This window comes from Piliocolobus tephrosceles, chromosome 21, assembly GCF_002776525.5.
Source record: "Piliocolobus tephrosceles isolate RC106 chromosome 21, ASM277652v3, whole genome shotgun sequence".
Classification (NCBI taxonomy): domain Eukaryota; kingdom Metazoa; phylum Chordata; class Mammalia; order Primates; family Cercopithecidae; genus Piliocolobus; species Piliocolobus tephrosceles.
In genome coordinates, this window is record NC_045454.1 from 3501543 (window position 1) to 3517294 (window position 15752).

Here is a 15752-nt window from a genome sequence, read left to right on the forward strand (position 1 = left end):
ATCTAACCTTGTAGCAAAAAATAAAAATCTGTCCTCTTAGCAGCCGGGCACAGTGGCTCACGCCTGTAATCCCAGCACTTTAGGAGGCCGAGGCAGGTGGATCACGAGGTCAGGAGATCAAGACCATCCTGGCTAACACAGTGAAATCCCATCTCTACTAAAAATACAAAAAAATTAGCCGGGTGTGGTGGTGGGTGCCTGTAATCCTAGCTACTTGGGAGGCTGAGGCAGGAGAATGGTGTGAACCCGGGAGTCGGAGTTTGCAGTGAGCCAAGATCACGCCACTGCACTACAGCCTGAGCAACAGAGCAAGACTCTGTTTCAAAAAAAAAAAAAAAACTATCCTCTTAGCAAATGTCAAGTAGTACTGTTTTTTCGTTTCTGAACATCCCATTTAAAATTTTTTTCTAGTTTGTTAACTATGTCACATGTCACTATGTACATATGTCAAATGATGTCACTATGTACGTTAAATCCCCAAAAATTTATCGTGCAAAACTGAAAATCTGTACCTCTTGACTGACATTTCCCCATTTCCCCTTCACCCAAGTCCCTGGCAATCACCATTTTAATCTCTGCTTCTATTTTTGCTCCAACCTCACCTTTTGTGTCCACACTGCTTAATTTTCTTGGTCATGAGACCACGAGCTTAGATAACACCTTAGGCAATGACACCAGTGACCCTGATCTGCTTCAGTTTCGTTATTTAAAATGCTTTTCTTTCTTTTTTAAATTGTATGTATTTGTTTATTTATTTATTTGTTTTGAGAGGGTCTTACTCTGTCACCCAGGCTGGAATGCAGTGGTGCAACCATGGCTCACTGCAGCCTCCAACTCCTGGGCTCAAGCGATCCTACCCGCTAGGGCTTCAAAAGTGCTTTGAGAGTAAACGCATGAGCCACGCATGCCCAGCCATCAAATTTTCAATCATTATAAATCTTAGAGCTGGAAATAATATTGTTTGGACGAACGGAGGCAAGATGGTGCCGTTCTTTTGCGCTCGCTCTGGTGTTTCTTAGAAAAACAAATCAGTTGGTGCCGAAGACCCGGGAGGAGACCCCTCCTCAGGCCTCTAGGGGTTGAGGAACCTCCTCCTGCTCCCACACGGCAGACGGACCAGGACCTGAGACCCGCTTCCCTCACTCTCATGGCCCCGATACAAACTAGGCAATCAGTCTCAGTGGCCACCAGAGGGCACCCTAGACCGCAATGTTCTGATCGACCTCAGCAATTTCTGCCAGCGGCTAGGCAAGTGGTCGGAAATTAATTACATACAAGGCTTTTGGGCCTTAGGCTCTCCTCCCTATACTCCTTCTCTCCCCGCTCTCCCCACCCCCTCCCTTCCTGCCCAGACTCCTCCTCCTCCCCCCATCCAGACTCCTCCTTCCTCCTCCTTATCTACTAGTAATCCACTCGGTCCCGTGCCTCCTTCGGGGCCCCCAACTGGCTGTCTTGAGTCCCCTATCTCTGCACACATCCTCCTACAGTGTTAGCACCTTTGCGAGAGGTGGCTGGGGCAGAGGGGGTAGTCAGAGTACATGTCCCTTTTTCATTGGCCGATCTTTCCAAAATTGAGAAGTGTTTAGGTGATTTCTCAGCTAATCCTACCATATACATAAAGGAATTTGGATACCTTTGTCAGGCCTATGACTTAACTTGGCATGACCTCCAGGTTATCCTAACCTCTACCCTAAACTGACTGAGGTTCTAACCCGGTATACCCGGTTAGATCCGGCCTCCCCCACAGGGGCCACCATTTTGGCATCTTATTTCATTTCTCAATCAGCTCCTGACATTCGTAAAAACTTCAAAAGGTAGAGGATGGTCCTCAGGCACCAATACAAGACCTAGTTCAATTAGCCTTTAAGGTCTATAGCTCCAGAGAGGAGACGGCAGGCTCGCCTTGAACAGAAGGCACAGCTCCTAGCAGCGGCTTTACAGCCCAGTGGTAACCCCAGGCCAGAGAGCACATACTCCGCAGACTCCAAGGCTACAAAAGGAGCCTGCCTGCTATAAGTGCGGCAAGGCAGGACACTATGCCAACAGGTGTCCGCAAGGTCCCCGAGCCCCAACGCAGCCTTGCTATAAGTGCAAGGCATCAGGACATTAGGCCAGTGAATGTCCTAACCCTCGTCCACCAGCAACCCCCTGCCCTGCTTGCCAGCAGGGAGGAAACTGGAAGTCTGATTGCCCCACCCTGAGAACAGGTGTCGCGCCTCTACGTGACCCCCTTTCCCAGGATCCTGGGAGCTCCTTCCAGCTCCTACATCTGGACGACGACAACTGAAGGTGCCGAGACTCGGGGACCCCCATCACCCTCGCCGAGCCGCGGGTAACTCTCCTGGTAGCGGGTAAGACAATTAATTTTTTAATCAACAGCGAGGCTACCTATTCTGTTTTATTTTTAATTTGAGTACTAGCGTGTTTGAACACCTTTCATCAACTGTATTTGCCATGTTTTATTTTTCTTTTTTTAGCTTTCAGATTCTTTGCTTCTTTCTTAGGTAGAATATTTCTTCGAGACTTAAATATTATGCTGCATTTGTCCTAGGTACTGCAAGTGTTTTCTTTTTTTTTATTTTATTTTATTTATTTTTTTGAAAAAGAGTCTCGCTCTGTAGCCCAGGCTGGAGTGCAGTGGCCGGATCTCAGCTCACTGCAAGCTCGGCCTCCTGGGTTTACGCCATTCTCCTGCCTCAGCCTCCCGAGTAGCTGGGACTACAGGCGCCCGCCACCTCGCCCGGCTAGTTTTTTTGTATTTTTTAGTAGAGACGGGGTTTCACCAGATTAGCCAGGATGGTCTCGATCTCCTGACCTCGTGATCCGCCCGTCTCGGCCTCCTAAAGTGCTGGGATTACAGGCTTGAGCCACCGCGCCCGGCCCACGTCTGCCCTTCTACCGGTTTGGGTGCAGGCCAGGGAAATGCGTCCCGGGGCGGGGGGCGGGGCGCCAGGGGCGGGGCGCGAGGGGGCGAGGGGCGGGGCGCGAGGGGGCGAGGGGCGGGGCGCGAGGGGCGGGGCGCGCCTGGCTGTTCCTCTCCGCGGCGCTCAGTGACTGCAGGGAGGGCTGGCGAGATGCTGGAGCAAGGTAGGGTCCTGATTCTGGGGACCACTGACATTTGGGTCCCCCTCCCGCGGCTGTTAGCGCTGCGCGGCCCGAGACCTGCGGTCGGGCGGGCCCCGGCCGCGTGGTCGCCCTGCCAGAGCAGGGGATGTCAGGGAGGCGTTGCTGTCCGAGTTCGTTTCTTTCCTGTTGTCCTCACTCTGTATCTCTCCCTAGCGAATCACAGAGCTGTAAACCAAAAATCACATTCTAAGCTCCCCGCCAACTGAACGGACCCCTCCTCTCAGCTAAGAGAATGGCAAAGTTAACCTGAAACACTAGTTCGGCCATGATAGGAGGGAGATGGGGCATGCCTCATTTTACCCTCCTCTCTTTGAAATTCAGGCACAGGCCGGGCGCGGTGGCTCACGCCTGTAATCCCAGCAGTTTCAGAGGCCGAGCTGAGCAGATCACCTGAGGTCAGGAGTTCGAGACCAGCCTGACCAACATGGTGAAACCCCCGTCTCTACTAAAAATACAAAAATTAGCCGGGCTTGGTGGTGGGCGCTTGTAGTCCCAGATACTCAGGAGGCTGCAGCAGGAGAATTGCTTTAACCCGGGAGGTGGAGGTTGTCTCGTTGTCTCGCTGATTGGCCTTCTGTGCAGCAAACAGCAGGATCCAGATGCAAGGCCTGGCCTTTCTGGTAATACTGTCATCAGCCATTTAATGATGTAGACTTGGTCCCCGGCTCATGCTCTGCGTGTTCTATTCTCCATCTACATGCATTGCCTTGATGGTCTCACTCAGTATCATGACTTGAAATAACAGTGTAAGATAACTCCTAAATTCATATATCCGTGCTCAAACCTTCCAACATTCAGTCATAAGTTGAACTGCCTGTGACAGAGATACTTTGTGGTTCTGTAGACATTTCAAACTAACCATCCTGAGCCTCCGAGTCTCCTCCACTTGCAGCCTCCCCACCTCAGAAGTGGGCAAATCCACTTTTTGTGTGGTCTGGGCCAAATACATGACTCCCTGCATCACGTGGAGGCTGCACTCGTCCAAAGAAAGCCCAAAAGAGGGCAGTTTGCGCACACAATGTGTCAGGGCAGGGCTTCCACTCAGTCATTAGGCTACTTTTTTGTGTTTTCCAAGATGATGATCCGGGGAGGAGGGATCTGAAAGGGGGTCAGTCACCAGGCGAGCTGAGGACCCAGTTCTGCGCCTTTGCCTGTGCCCTGAACTGAAGTAAAGTCCCTGTCTCCCGAGCTCCGATTTTCCCGAGAGAAGAATGGAGTGTAACCCTTGCCCCTCGGTTCCTTCCCTCCATCAGCTTCCCCTCGAGTTGTGCCCACCGTAAAGAGGCGGGTCTGGAGCATCTCCTGGGGTCCTGGAGTGCCTTTCCCTGGGAGGAAAACTTGGCCTTGAAGCGCTCCTCCCATTGGCGAACACATCAGGAAAACTACACTACCTAGAAGGCCGTGCGCCATGCGTGCGGCGGGAACTGGGCCAATGACGGCCTAGGACGGGGACGACTCCGACGGCCCACGCCGGCAGGGGCGGGACTTCCGGGTTGTTCGCCGGGGACGCCATTTTCCTCTGCCCTTCTGTCCGGAGTAGGCTGTAGCCACTGAGGGCCCCAGCCGGAACCGCTTTGCGGGTCGCTAGTCAGGACCGAGCGGGGGGGAGGATAGGAATCCCCGCCGCACCTTTGTACGAGCCTGACAGCCTGACCGCCTCCACGGGCTTGCTCCTGGGTCGTCGCGAAGCCGCGATCTCTCCTCCCCAGCCCTTCATCCCCGCGGTCGCCAGGGGCGGCGCCCTGGGTCTGGAACGCGGTTGCCACCGAGGAGGCGGCGGCCCCGAACGCGCCTGGAAGCCCCGGGCAACCGGCCAGGGCCGGGCACAGGTGGGGTCCGTCAAGCCGCCCGGGGGTCCTTTGTCCCAGCTCTGCGGCCCAGGGGGTGACGTGATGGCGGCAGCGGTGCTGACGGACCGGGCCCAGGTGAGTGGACGTGGCTTCGCAGTTGCTGCCTCCTTGCCAGCGCGGAGGCGGTTCCCCGAAGTGGGTGGGAGCCCGGGTATCCCCTATGTTTGTCTTCGCAGTCGTCGTTCGCTTTGGTGTGTGGAGCTGGTTTGCCACTTTTTTATACCTGGCCGTAAAGGGTGTTGGGTCTACTGGAAAGAGCTCCGTAGGTGGTTGAGTGAATGATGCTTGCTCTGGGGACTCCCATCATCCGTGGCCTGCAAGCATCCTCTCTGGTGGACCAGGTCTCATTCCAGCATGGAACTGGGGGCCTGAGAGGGGAAGGGGAGGGCAGGGCAGGGCAGGGCAGGGCAGTAGCAGGCCGACAAATGCGTGGACAGAGACAAGGTGTATGTTTAAGGAGGCTCAGGAGGGTGTGTGAGGTTGCCATGGTTTCCTGCGGCCGCTGAGACATGGACGGTAAGAGCGTGTGGTCTTTTCCTGGACTTTCTACCCATCCGCAGCTAGTACAGACATTGTGGCCAGTCAGATGCCGTTACTCTCATCGCTACAGCCTGCATTATCCTTGGCCGCTCGTCTTCCGTGGCCCCAGAGTATCTTGGCGTCAGAGACAAGTTCTGTCGGAACCCAGCAAGGAAAGAGGCTGAGGGTTGGTTCATTGTGGAATTTCCTTGGGGGCTCTGGGAGACCCAGGGAGATCCCAGAGGGCCTGGCAAGCTGTTCTGGGGCCTGTCATTCCCCAGGTAGATGCAGCCCCTCCAGTGCCGCTCTGTGGGATCAGTGAGGAATGCTGAGCTTTTTGTGCCCGTGTTCACAGATACTTTTTTTTTATTTTGAGACAGGGTCTCGCTCTGTCGCCCAGGCTGGAGTGCGGTGGCGCAATCTCAGCTCACTGCGGTCTCCGCCTCCCGGGTTCAAACAGTTTTCCTGCCCCAGTCTCCCAAGTAGTTGGGATTACAGGCATGCAGCACGGCACCTGGCTGATTTTTGTATTTTTAGTAGAGATGGGATTTCACCATATCGGCCAGGCTGGTGTTCAACTGACCTCAAGTGATCCGTCCACCTCGACCTTCCAAAGTGCTGGGATTACAGGCATGAACCACCATGCCCGGCCCACAGATATGTTTTCAGGGCTAATTGAAATTGACTTAATGTCAGAAATGAGTGGAAATGCTTATAACTTCATCACATTAGATTTGCTTTGATGTTGGGGGAGTGTTGGATTTACACTTCTAGACCGTGAGTCATTGTAACCCCATGTTTAGATCCTATCTGTGGTGGTGAGATATGTGACCGGGTGAATTGATAGAACTTCCTTAGCATCGAGTGACTGTGAAGATGATGATGGTGTTGATTGCAGGGGCTGTGGAAGGATTAATAAAATTCCCAGAGCATACTGAGCATTGAATACTTTCTCTTTAAATTAACAACTGTTAGTGATGGGAAGGAAGTATTATTGTATTGATCTAGAAATCAAGGCTCAGAGAAATGAAATTATGTCTTTGAGGTAACAGCTGTCAAGTGTTGGTTTCAAGTGTTTGGAGCTAGGGACTTCTAGTCACCGTAACACGGGATGCGAAGCCTTCAACATGGGACAGGCACCTAGCTGGACCAGTGAGACTCACGTCCTGCTGTTGTAACCTTTGTTGCTATTATTACCATTTCCCTATTTCCTTGTCGTTTTAGAGCCTATAGTTTCTGTATTTCACAGTCCACAAGTTGTTTCCGTTGTCCTGTGTCCTTCTCTAATGGCTCTTAAATAGGAGGCTTCTCTCCTTATTATGTTCACAGCATCTCCCTTTCCTCTCGAGCCCAGCACAGAGCTAGGCCCTCAGGAGGTGCTCTGTGATTCAGGCCTCCATCACTGTACAACTTTTCCAGTGGAGCACAATCTGTGATCACATTCAGCAGCTGAAAGGCCAATACTGCTAATTCTGTTTGACTTTCCAGGTGTCTGTGACCTTTGATGATGTGGCTGTGACTTTCACCCAGGAGGAGTGGGTGCAGCTGGACCTAGCTCAGCGGACCCTGTACCAGGAGGTGATGCTGGAAAACTGTGGGCTCCTGGTGTCTCTGGGTAAGGCCTTCCCTCCCCGCTTCACTATGCAGTGGACCTGCCACTTCTTCATTCCACCTTCTGACTCCAGGCCTGGCTGCACAAGGAGGCCTCTAGAACCTTCCTTGCCTCTTTCTCACAGCTTTAGTCATTTTCTACACTCACCTCTTCCTATCTGGTCTCCCTGTATCTTTTTGGGCTAAAGACAGAGTACTCTTTGGCTCCCAGCCAAAGGAGAAGGTGGTAAAAGAAAATGGGGTGTTTTGCAAACTCAGAGGTAGGATTTCCAGCTGTGCCTCATGAGGGGCTGGTATAGGAACTGAGAACCACCACGATGGTGTCATGGCTTCTCTCTCTGGGTCTGCTCATGTCATGTCTATTCTCTATGGCCTTTTCTGCCTTAGCGAGTTCAAGACAAGAGTGGCCACCTGTATTAGGGTTTTCTAGAGGGACAGAACTAATAGAATAGATATATATAAAAAGGACAGTTTATTAAGTAGTATTAGCTCACGATCACAAGGTCCCACAGTAAGCCATCTGCAAGCTGAAGAGCAAGGAAGCCAGTCCAAGTCCCAAAGCTGAAGAACTTGGTGTCTGACATTTGAGGGCGGGAAGCATCCAGCATGGGAGAAAGATGTAGGCTGATAGGCTAGGCCAGTCTAGTCTTTTCACAGATTTCTGCCTGCTTCATATCCTGGCCTCGCTGGCAGCTGATGAGATGGTGCCCACCCAGATGAAGGGTGGGTCTGCCTTTCCCAGCCCACTGACTCAAATGTTCATCTCCTTTGGCAACACCCTCACAGACACACCCAGGATCAATATGTTGCATCCTTCAATCTAATCAAGTTGACACAGTGTTAACCATCACAAGTCCATCCCTTGTCAACTTGAACCCATACACATCTCCTGAGATCATACATAATCTTCAAATAAAGACAAAAATAATTATGCCTAACATAATACAACTATCCTTCATGCAACCGAAACACACTAATCCCCAGCCCAAGTGCTATTACATAAAGGTAACAATACTTAAATGCTGATATGAAGTCAATAAATCTTATGTCACATGATAAAGGAAATAAAATGCAGATGTTTTATTAGTACAAGTGTATACATCACAAACATGTTTTTAATAAAAGAAGGAGGAAATACGACAATTATAGTCCTCATTTCTGTAACTGGTCACTTGGTCGTAGTTGGTATTGATGGCTACCTTCTTCTCCTACACATTCTGTATTCACTTTGCGTTCAGCAAGCACCTCAGCAGGTCATGGTTTTTTTCCTGATGGAGTGACCCAAACCTCCATTCCTGAAGGGTCTGGGCCATTTGTAGTCCTGCCTGGATTGGGCTGTGGTAGCTTCACATTGACCTTAATCACAGGGCGTGGTAATACTAAGAGATGCCCTAATGGATCTCCTGTATTCCATGCATACTCTTCCTTACCTCCATTGTGGAGTAGACTGATTTCATCGTGATAGTCTGGGTCAGTCATCCCAGCCAACACCATAACTCCCTTCTTAGCCTATTGACTTAAAGGTAGGAGGACCCCAAAGTGTCCAGGTGGCAATCTTAACTTCCAGTTTGATGGAATCGTCGTGTCTCCTGGTGGCAGCATTCCTCCCTCTGGAACTAAGACTTCTAGGCCAGCAGAATGTAATGTCACAGGAATAGGAAGCAAAAGTTTGCTAGTTGATCACTAGGGGTGATGGTAAGTGGTGCCATTTGTACTTCCACCCCTTGATTCCTGGACTCGTGAATCCTGGCTGTGGGAGAAACAGTACCATATATTGGATGCTGATTCAGAGCATACATGACCTACTGCAAAGTATTGTCACTAGTTGGCGTAATTGTGACTTCGTAATTGTGACCTTTTGTGACTTCAAAAGGTCATTCAACCCTTCTGTCAATCCAGTTGCTTCAGTACTATGGGGAACATGGTAAGACCAGTGAATTCTGTGAGCATGAGCCCATTGCCACACTTCTTTAGCTGTAAAGTGAGTGCCTTGGTCAGAGGCAATGCTGTTTGGAATACCATTACGGTGGATAAGGCATTCCATGAGTCCATGAATGGTAGTTTTGGCAGAAGCATTGCGTGCAGGATAGGCAAACCTATATCCAGAGTGTCTGTTCCAGTGAGGACAAACCTCTGCCCTTTCCATGATGGAAGAGGACCAGTATAATCAACCTGCCACCAGATAGCTGGCTGATCACCCTGAGGGATGGTGCCATATTGAGGACTCAGTGTTGGTCTGTGCTACTGGCAAATTGGGCCCTCAGCAGTGGCAGTAGCCAGGTCAGCCTTGGTGAGTGGAAGTCCACGTTGCTGAGCCCATGTGTGACTCCCATCCCTGCCTCTATGACCGTTTTGTTCATGGGCCCATTGGGTGATGACCAGGGGTGGCTGGGGCAGGAGGCTGAGTGGTGTCCACAGAATGGGTCATCCTATACAATTGATTTTTAAAACCCGCCTCTGCTGAGGTCATCCGTTGGTGAGCACTCACATGGGATACAAATATCTTCACAGTTTTTGACTACTCAGGTCCATCCACATCCCGCTTCCCCAGATTTCTTTGTCACCAACTTTCCAATCATGCTTCTTCCAAGCCCCTGACCGTCCAGCCAAACCATTGACTACAGCATGTGAATCAGCATATGATCACACATCTCATTTCTCCTTCCATGGAAAGTGCACAACCAGGTGCACTGCTCGAAGTTCTGCCCACGGGGAAAATTTCCCTTCGCCACTATCCTTCAGGGATGTCCTAGAAAGCGGCTGTAGTGCTGCAGCTGTCCACTTTCGGGTGGTTCCTGCATATCATATAGAACCATCTGTGAACCAGGCCCAGGTCTTCTCTTCCTCTGTCAGCTGATGATAGGGAACTCCCCGTGAGGCCATCAGTGCAGGCTGGGGGAGAGAAGGTAGGGTGGCAGGAGTGGAGTCCATGGGCATTTGAGCCACTTCCTCGTGTAACTTACTTGTGCCTTCAGGATCCACTTGAGCCTAATCACATATATACCACTTACATGTGATGATGGAATGCTGCTGTGCATGACCACTTTATGGCTAGCTGGGTCAGAAAGCACCCAGTTCATGGTAGGCAGTTCAGGTTGCATGGACTTGATGACCCATAGTGTAACAGGCCAAGAGCTGTCTCTCAAAAGGAGAGTAGTTATCTGCAGAAGATGTCAGGGCTTTGCTCCAAAATCCTGGAAGCCTCCACTGTGATTCGCCCATGGGGCCTGCCAAAGGCTCCAAACAGCATCCTTATCCGCCACTGACAAGTCAAGCACCTTTGGATCTGCTGGGTCATATGGCCCAAGTGGCAGAGCAGCTTGCATGGCAGCCTGGACCCGTCGCAGAGCGTTGTACTGTTCGGATCCCACTCAGAACTGGCAGCCTTTCGGGTCACTCGATAAATGGGCCGGTGTGGCACAGTCAGATGAGGAATGTGCTGCCTCCAAAATCCAAATAGGCCTACTAGGCATTGTGCCTCTTTCTTGGGTATAGGAGGGACCAAATTATTCTTCACCTTAGAAGGCATATCTCGACAGGCCACACACCACTGGACCCCTAGAAATTTCACTGAGGTAGAAGGTCCCTGAATTTTAATCAGATTTATTTCCCATCCTCTGGCACACAAATGTCTCACCGGTGAGTCCAGTGTGTTTGCTACTTCTTGCTCACTGGATCCAGTCAACATAATGTCATCAATGTAATGGACCAGTATGATATCTTGTGGAAGCAAAAAGCGATCAAGGTCTCTCTGAATAAGATTAGGACACAAAGCCAGAGAGTTGATAGGCCCCTGGGGTAGGACCGTGAAGGTATATTGCTGGCCTTGCCAGCTGAAGGCAAATTGCTTCTGGTGGGCCTTATGGACAGGAGTGGAGAAAAAGGCATTTGCCAAGTCAGTGGCTGCACACCAGGTACCAGGAGATGGTTAATTTACTCAAGCAGTGAAGCCACATCTGCTGCAGCAGCTGTAATTGGAGCCACCACTTGGGTAAGCTTTCTATAATTCATGGTCATTCTCTAAGATCCATCTGTCTTCTGCTCAGGCCAAATGGGAGAGTTGACTGGGCATGCGGTGGGAATCACCACCCCTGCGTCTTTCGAGTCCTTGATGGTGGCACTAATCTCCACAGTCCCTCCAAGGATGTAACATTGTTTTTGATTTACTATTTTTCTAGGTCGAGGCGGCTCTAATGGCTTCCATTTGGCCTTTCCCACCATAATAGCCTGCACCCTACCAGTCAGGGAGCTCCTAAGCGTGTCTGTGCCTATTAGTCCTTCTGGCAGTGGGAAAATGACCACAGGTTGAGTCTGGGGACCCACTGGACCCACTGTAAGTCGGGCCTGAGCTAAAACTCTGACCTCCAAAAGCCCCTACTTTAACTGGAGGACCACAGTGACGTGTTGGGTCCCTGGAATCAGCGTCAGCTCAGAGCCAGTGTCCAGAAGTCCCCAAAATGTCTGATCATTCCCCTTTCCCCAGTGCACAGTTACCCTGGTAAAAAGCCAGAGGTCTCTGGCAGGTGCGGTGGCTCACACCTGTAATCCCAGCACTTTGGGAGGCCAAGGCGGGCGGATCACGAGATCAGAAGATGGAGTCCATCCTGGCCAACACGGTGAAACCCGTCTCTACTAAAAACATACAAAAAAATTAGCTGGGCGAGGTGGCGGGCACCTGTAGTCCCAGCTACTCAGGAGGTTGAGGCAGGAGAATGGTGTGAACTCGGGAGGTGGAGCTTGCAGTGAGCCGAGATCACGCCACTGCACTCCAGCCTGAGCAACAGAACGAGACTTCGTCTCAAAAAAAAAGAAAAAACAACAAAAAAGAAAAAGCCAGAGGTCTCCTTAGGGAAGGATGGGAGAAAAATTAACTGCATAAATTGTCAGTAGTGTAGTGTGGTCCTTCCTCAAGGGACCTGACCTCCCCTTCGTTCAAGGGGTTCTAGGTCTGTAAACTGGCTCAAGTCTGGAAATTGATTGAGGAGGGGCCATGATTCTCTGCTTTTGTAATTCAGATTAGTCTTTTGTCCATTCGACCTGGAAATTTTCTGCTTATATAAATTAAGTAGAATTGCAGTAGGCTTCCTATCAGTTTCACTTCTAAGAACACCGTGATTAGCCAATGGCAGAGATCTGCATAAGTCAGACTACTCTGACTGCTGCTTTGTCTCTGCTGTCTGTTAGGATAGCTATGCCTACCTTGCCTTTGATGGTTGAGTGCCACCCCTTGGCCCCTGCCACCTTGGGATCCAGTTAGTCCCAATGTATCTAAATTTGTGTAGGTGAGTGACTGCAGTTCCCACTGCTAGATCTGGCAATTACAGGGCTCTTCAAAGATGCAAGTGCTGCGCTCGCAAATCTGTTTCCCAAGGCAATGGTCAAGGGTATGTCCTCTGGAGCCTCCCAGCTGGGATGAGTAGGTCTAAAGTGACTAATCCGGCCGGGCGCGGTGGCTCAAGCCTGTAATCCCAGCACTTTGGGAGGCCGAGACGGGCGGATCACGAGGTCAGGAGATCGAGACCATCCTGGCTAACACGGTGAAACCCCGTCTCTACTAAAAATACAAAAAAACTAGCCGGGCGAGGTGGCGGGCGCCTATAGTCCCAGCTACTGGGGAGGCTGAGGCAGGAGAATGGCGTGGACCCGGGAGGCGGAGCTTGCAGTGAGCTGAGATCCGGCCACTGCACTCCAGCCCGGGCAACAGAGCAAGACTCTGTCTCAAAAAAAAAAAAAAAAAAAAAAAAAAAAATAAAGTGACTAATCCACTCCACCATCCCAGTCTCCCTGAGCCTTTGGATCCCTTCCTCTACGGTAGACCAAGGGAGATCAAGCATTCCCAGCTTGCTCATGATGGGCCATCTTTTAATCCGTATTTCAGCTAGCCAAGCAAATAAGCTATTAGAACCTTTTTTAACTCTCCAGGCTGCAACAGTAAATGCAGGATCCCTACTTAGTGGGCCCAAATCAATAAATTCACCCTAATCCATCTGTGTGTTCCTTCTTTCCAGCATTATCCCACACCCTTAATATCCATTCCCATGTCTGTTCTCCAGATTTTTGCTTCTATAAATTAGAAAACTCAATTCCTTTCGAGTGTAGCTCACCTCCCCATGGGTCACACTCTGACCCTCATCTCTGTGGGCCCACCAGGACTTTAGTTGTAGGTCTAGAAGCAAAGAAAGATGTTGGGGGGGGCCAGAGGAGAATCAGCGTTATCTTGCCTGGCAACTGCCTCAGGGGAGGCCATCACGGTTGCTTCAGGCAGCACAGGGTTGATCTCCTCAGACAAAGGTGGAGACGCGGCCGGGCGCGGTGGCCCAAGCCTGTAATCCCAGCACTTTGGGAGGCCAAGACGGGCGGATCACGAGGTCAGGAGATCGAGACCATCCTGGCTAACATGGTGAAACCCCGTCTCTACTAAAAACTACAAAAAAACTAGCCGGGCGAGGTGGCGGGCGCCTGTAGTCCCAGCTACTCGGGAGGCTGAGGCAGGAGAATGGCGTAAACCCGGGAGGCGGAGCTTGCAGTGAGCTGAGATCCGGCCACTGCACTCCAGCCTGGGTGACAGAGCGAGACTCCGTCTCAAAAAAAAAAAAGGTGGAGACGCTGATGGCAGCATGGGTCAGGGAGGGGATGTTGCCACTACTGGGGATGAGGAAGCTGTTTCTTCTGGCAAAAAAGTTTCAAAAAGAGTTTACAAGCTCAGCGTCCCCAGCTTCATCAGGTCCTCCCACACATCCCTATTCCGAGTTTCAGGGTCCCATTCTTTTCCTATCAGTGCCCTCACTTTAACAGTAGACACCTGGTGAGGCTGTGCATGCACCTTTTGTTGCAAGTCAGCCACTCACATGATGAGCTTATGTCTGCTTTCCCACAATTTCAGCTCTTTCTCTACAGGAGATAAGACTCAGGGCAATCTTAGCAGATTTGGTGCTTAGTGTCTGCTTCTGAAGCCGGGAGTTAGAATCCCTGAGTTTATAATTTTCTTTCATCACTTTGTCCAGTGAACTTAGGAGCAACCAGCCAGATTCATTATGTTCCTTGTTTCTCCACATATAGTCAAATGTATTTCATGAACCACTAAAAATGTGAACGTCCTACTGTGACAGAGTTATATAAGGACATTTACAGAAACATCAAATAGTATGTACTCTCACCAACGTTTCATAAAAAGAGGACTTCTACTTAAAAAAAAAAAAAAAAAAAGGCCTGGCGCGGTGGCTCAAGCCTGTAATCCCAGCACTTTGGGAGGCCAAGACGGGCAGATCACGAGGTCAGGAGATCGAGACCATCCTGGCTAACACGGTGAAACCCCGTCTCTACTAAAAGTACAAAAAAAACTAGCCGGGCAAGGGGGCGGGCGCCTGTAGTCCCAGCTACTCGGGAGGCTGAGGCAGGAGAATGGCGGGAACCCGGGAGGCGGAGCTTGCAGTGAGCCGAGATCCGACCACTGCATTCCAGCCTGGGCGACAGAGAGAGACTCTGTCTCAAAAAACAAAAAAAGGAAAAAAAACACAACCCTCAAAGGACAGCTTCATAGGTCTGGAACCACTGAACCTGCCCCTCCCCCTGCCTGCTGGTCCCCGAGGACGACTCCTCCAGCTCACATCTCTGCGTCGTCATCACCACCCACCACCCGCTCTGTGGTGCTAGTAGTTTCTTCCTTAGTGTAGTGTTTGGAAGGGGAGCCAGGACCCTGGTGTCCAGCCCCAGCTCTGCTCTTCAAAAACTGTGTGGCCTGTGAAATGACTGACCTTGTCTGTGCCTCGGCGTTCTCATTGGTAAGATGAGGACTTGCCACGTCTGCATCCCAGGGTTGTTACCGGGGTAAAGAGTTATTAATTAATAGGGTTTGGCTCTGTGTCCCCACCCGTATCTCACCTGGAATTGTAATAATCTCCACGTGTCATGCGGGTAATTGAATCATGGGGGCGGGTTTTTCGCGTGCTGTCGTCGTGATAGCAGGTAAGTCTGGTGAGATCGGATGGTTTTATACAGGGAGTTCCCCTACGCATGCCCTCTTGCCTGCTGCCGTGTAAGACGTGCCTTTCTCCGCCTCGTGTCATGACTGTGAGGCCTCCCTAGCCTTGTGAAACTGAGTCCCTTAAACTTCTTTTCCTTTATAAATTACCCAGTCTCGGATATGTCTTTATTAGCAGCGTGAGAACAAAGTAATACAGTTATTACGTGAAAAGGGCTCGAAACAGCACCTGGGAGACCAGGCTGTGCGCAGGGAGCCATTGCGATCCTGTGGCCATCAGTCCTGTGACTGTCGTCCTCCATCCTCCTCACGATCACTGTGGTTGGCAGGCCTGGCCCGGGACGCTCCGGGCAGCGCTGTGGCCGTCAGCCCTGTGACTGTCGTCCTCCATCCTCCTCACGATCACTGTGGTTGGCAGGCCTGGCCCGGGACGCTCCAGGCAGCGCTGTGGCCGTCAGTCCTGTGACTGTCGTCCTCGTCACGATCACTGTGGTTGGCAGGCCTGGCCCGGGACGCTCCGGGCAGCGTTGTGGCCATCAGTCCTGTGACTGTCGTCCTCGTCACGATCACTGTGGTTGGCACGCCTGGCCTGGGACACTCCGGGCAGCGCTGTGGCCATCAGTCCTGTGACTGTCGTCCTCCATCCTCGTCACGATCACTGTGGT

At 51.2% G+C, this 15752-nt stretch overlaps 1 protein-coding gene across 1 annotated transcript in view; it reads left to right on the forward strand.

Moving 5' to 3' along the window:
- Positions 1-4630: 4630 nt before the first annotated feature.
- The window catches only part of ZNF264 (zinc finger protein 264), a 22172-nt gene continuing 11050 nt past the window's right edge, over positions 4631-15752 (forward strand). The window contains exons 1-2 of the mRNA XM_026457543.1: positions 4631-5051; positions 6984-7110. Of these exons, the coding sequence (XP_026313328.1) occupies positions 5019-5051; positions 6984-7110 (160 nt within the window). The 5' untranslated portion in view covers positions 4631-5018. The remainder of the gene's footprint in view (positions 5052-6983; positions 7111-15752) is intronic.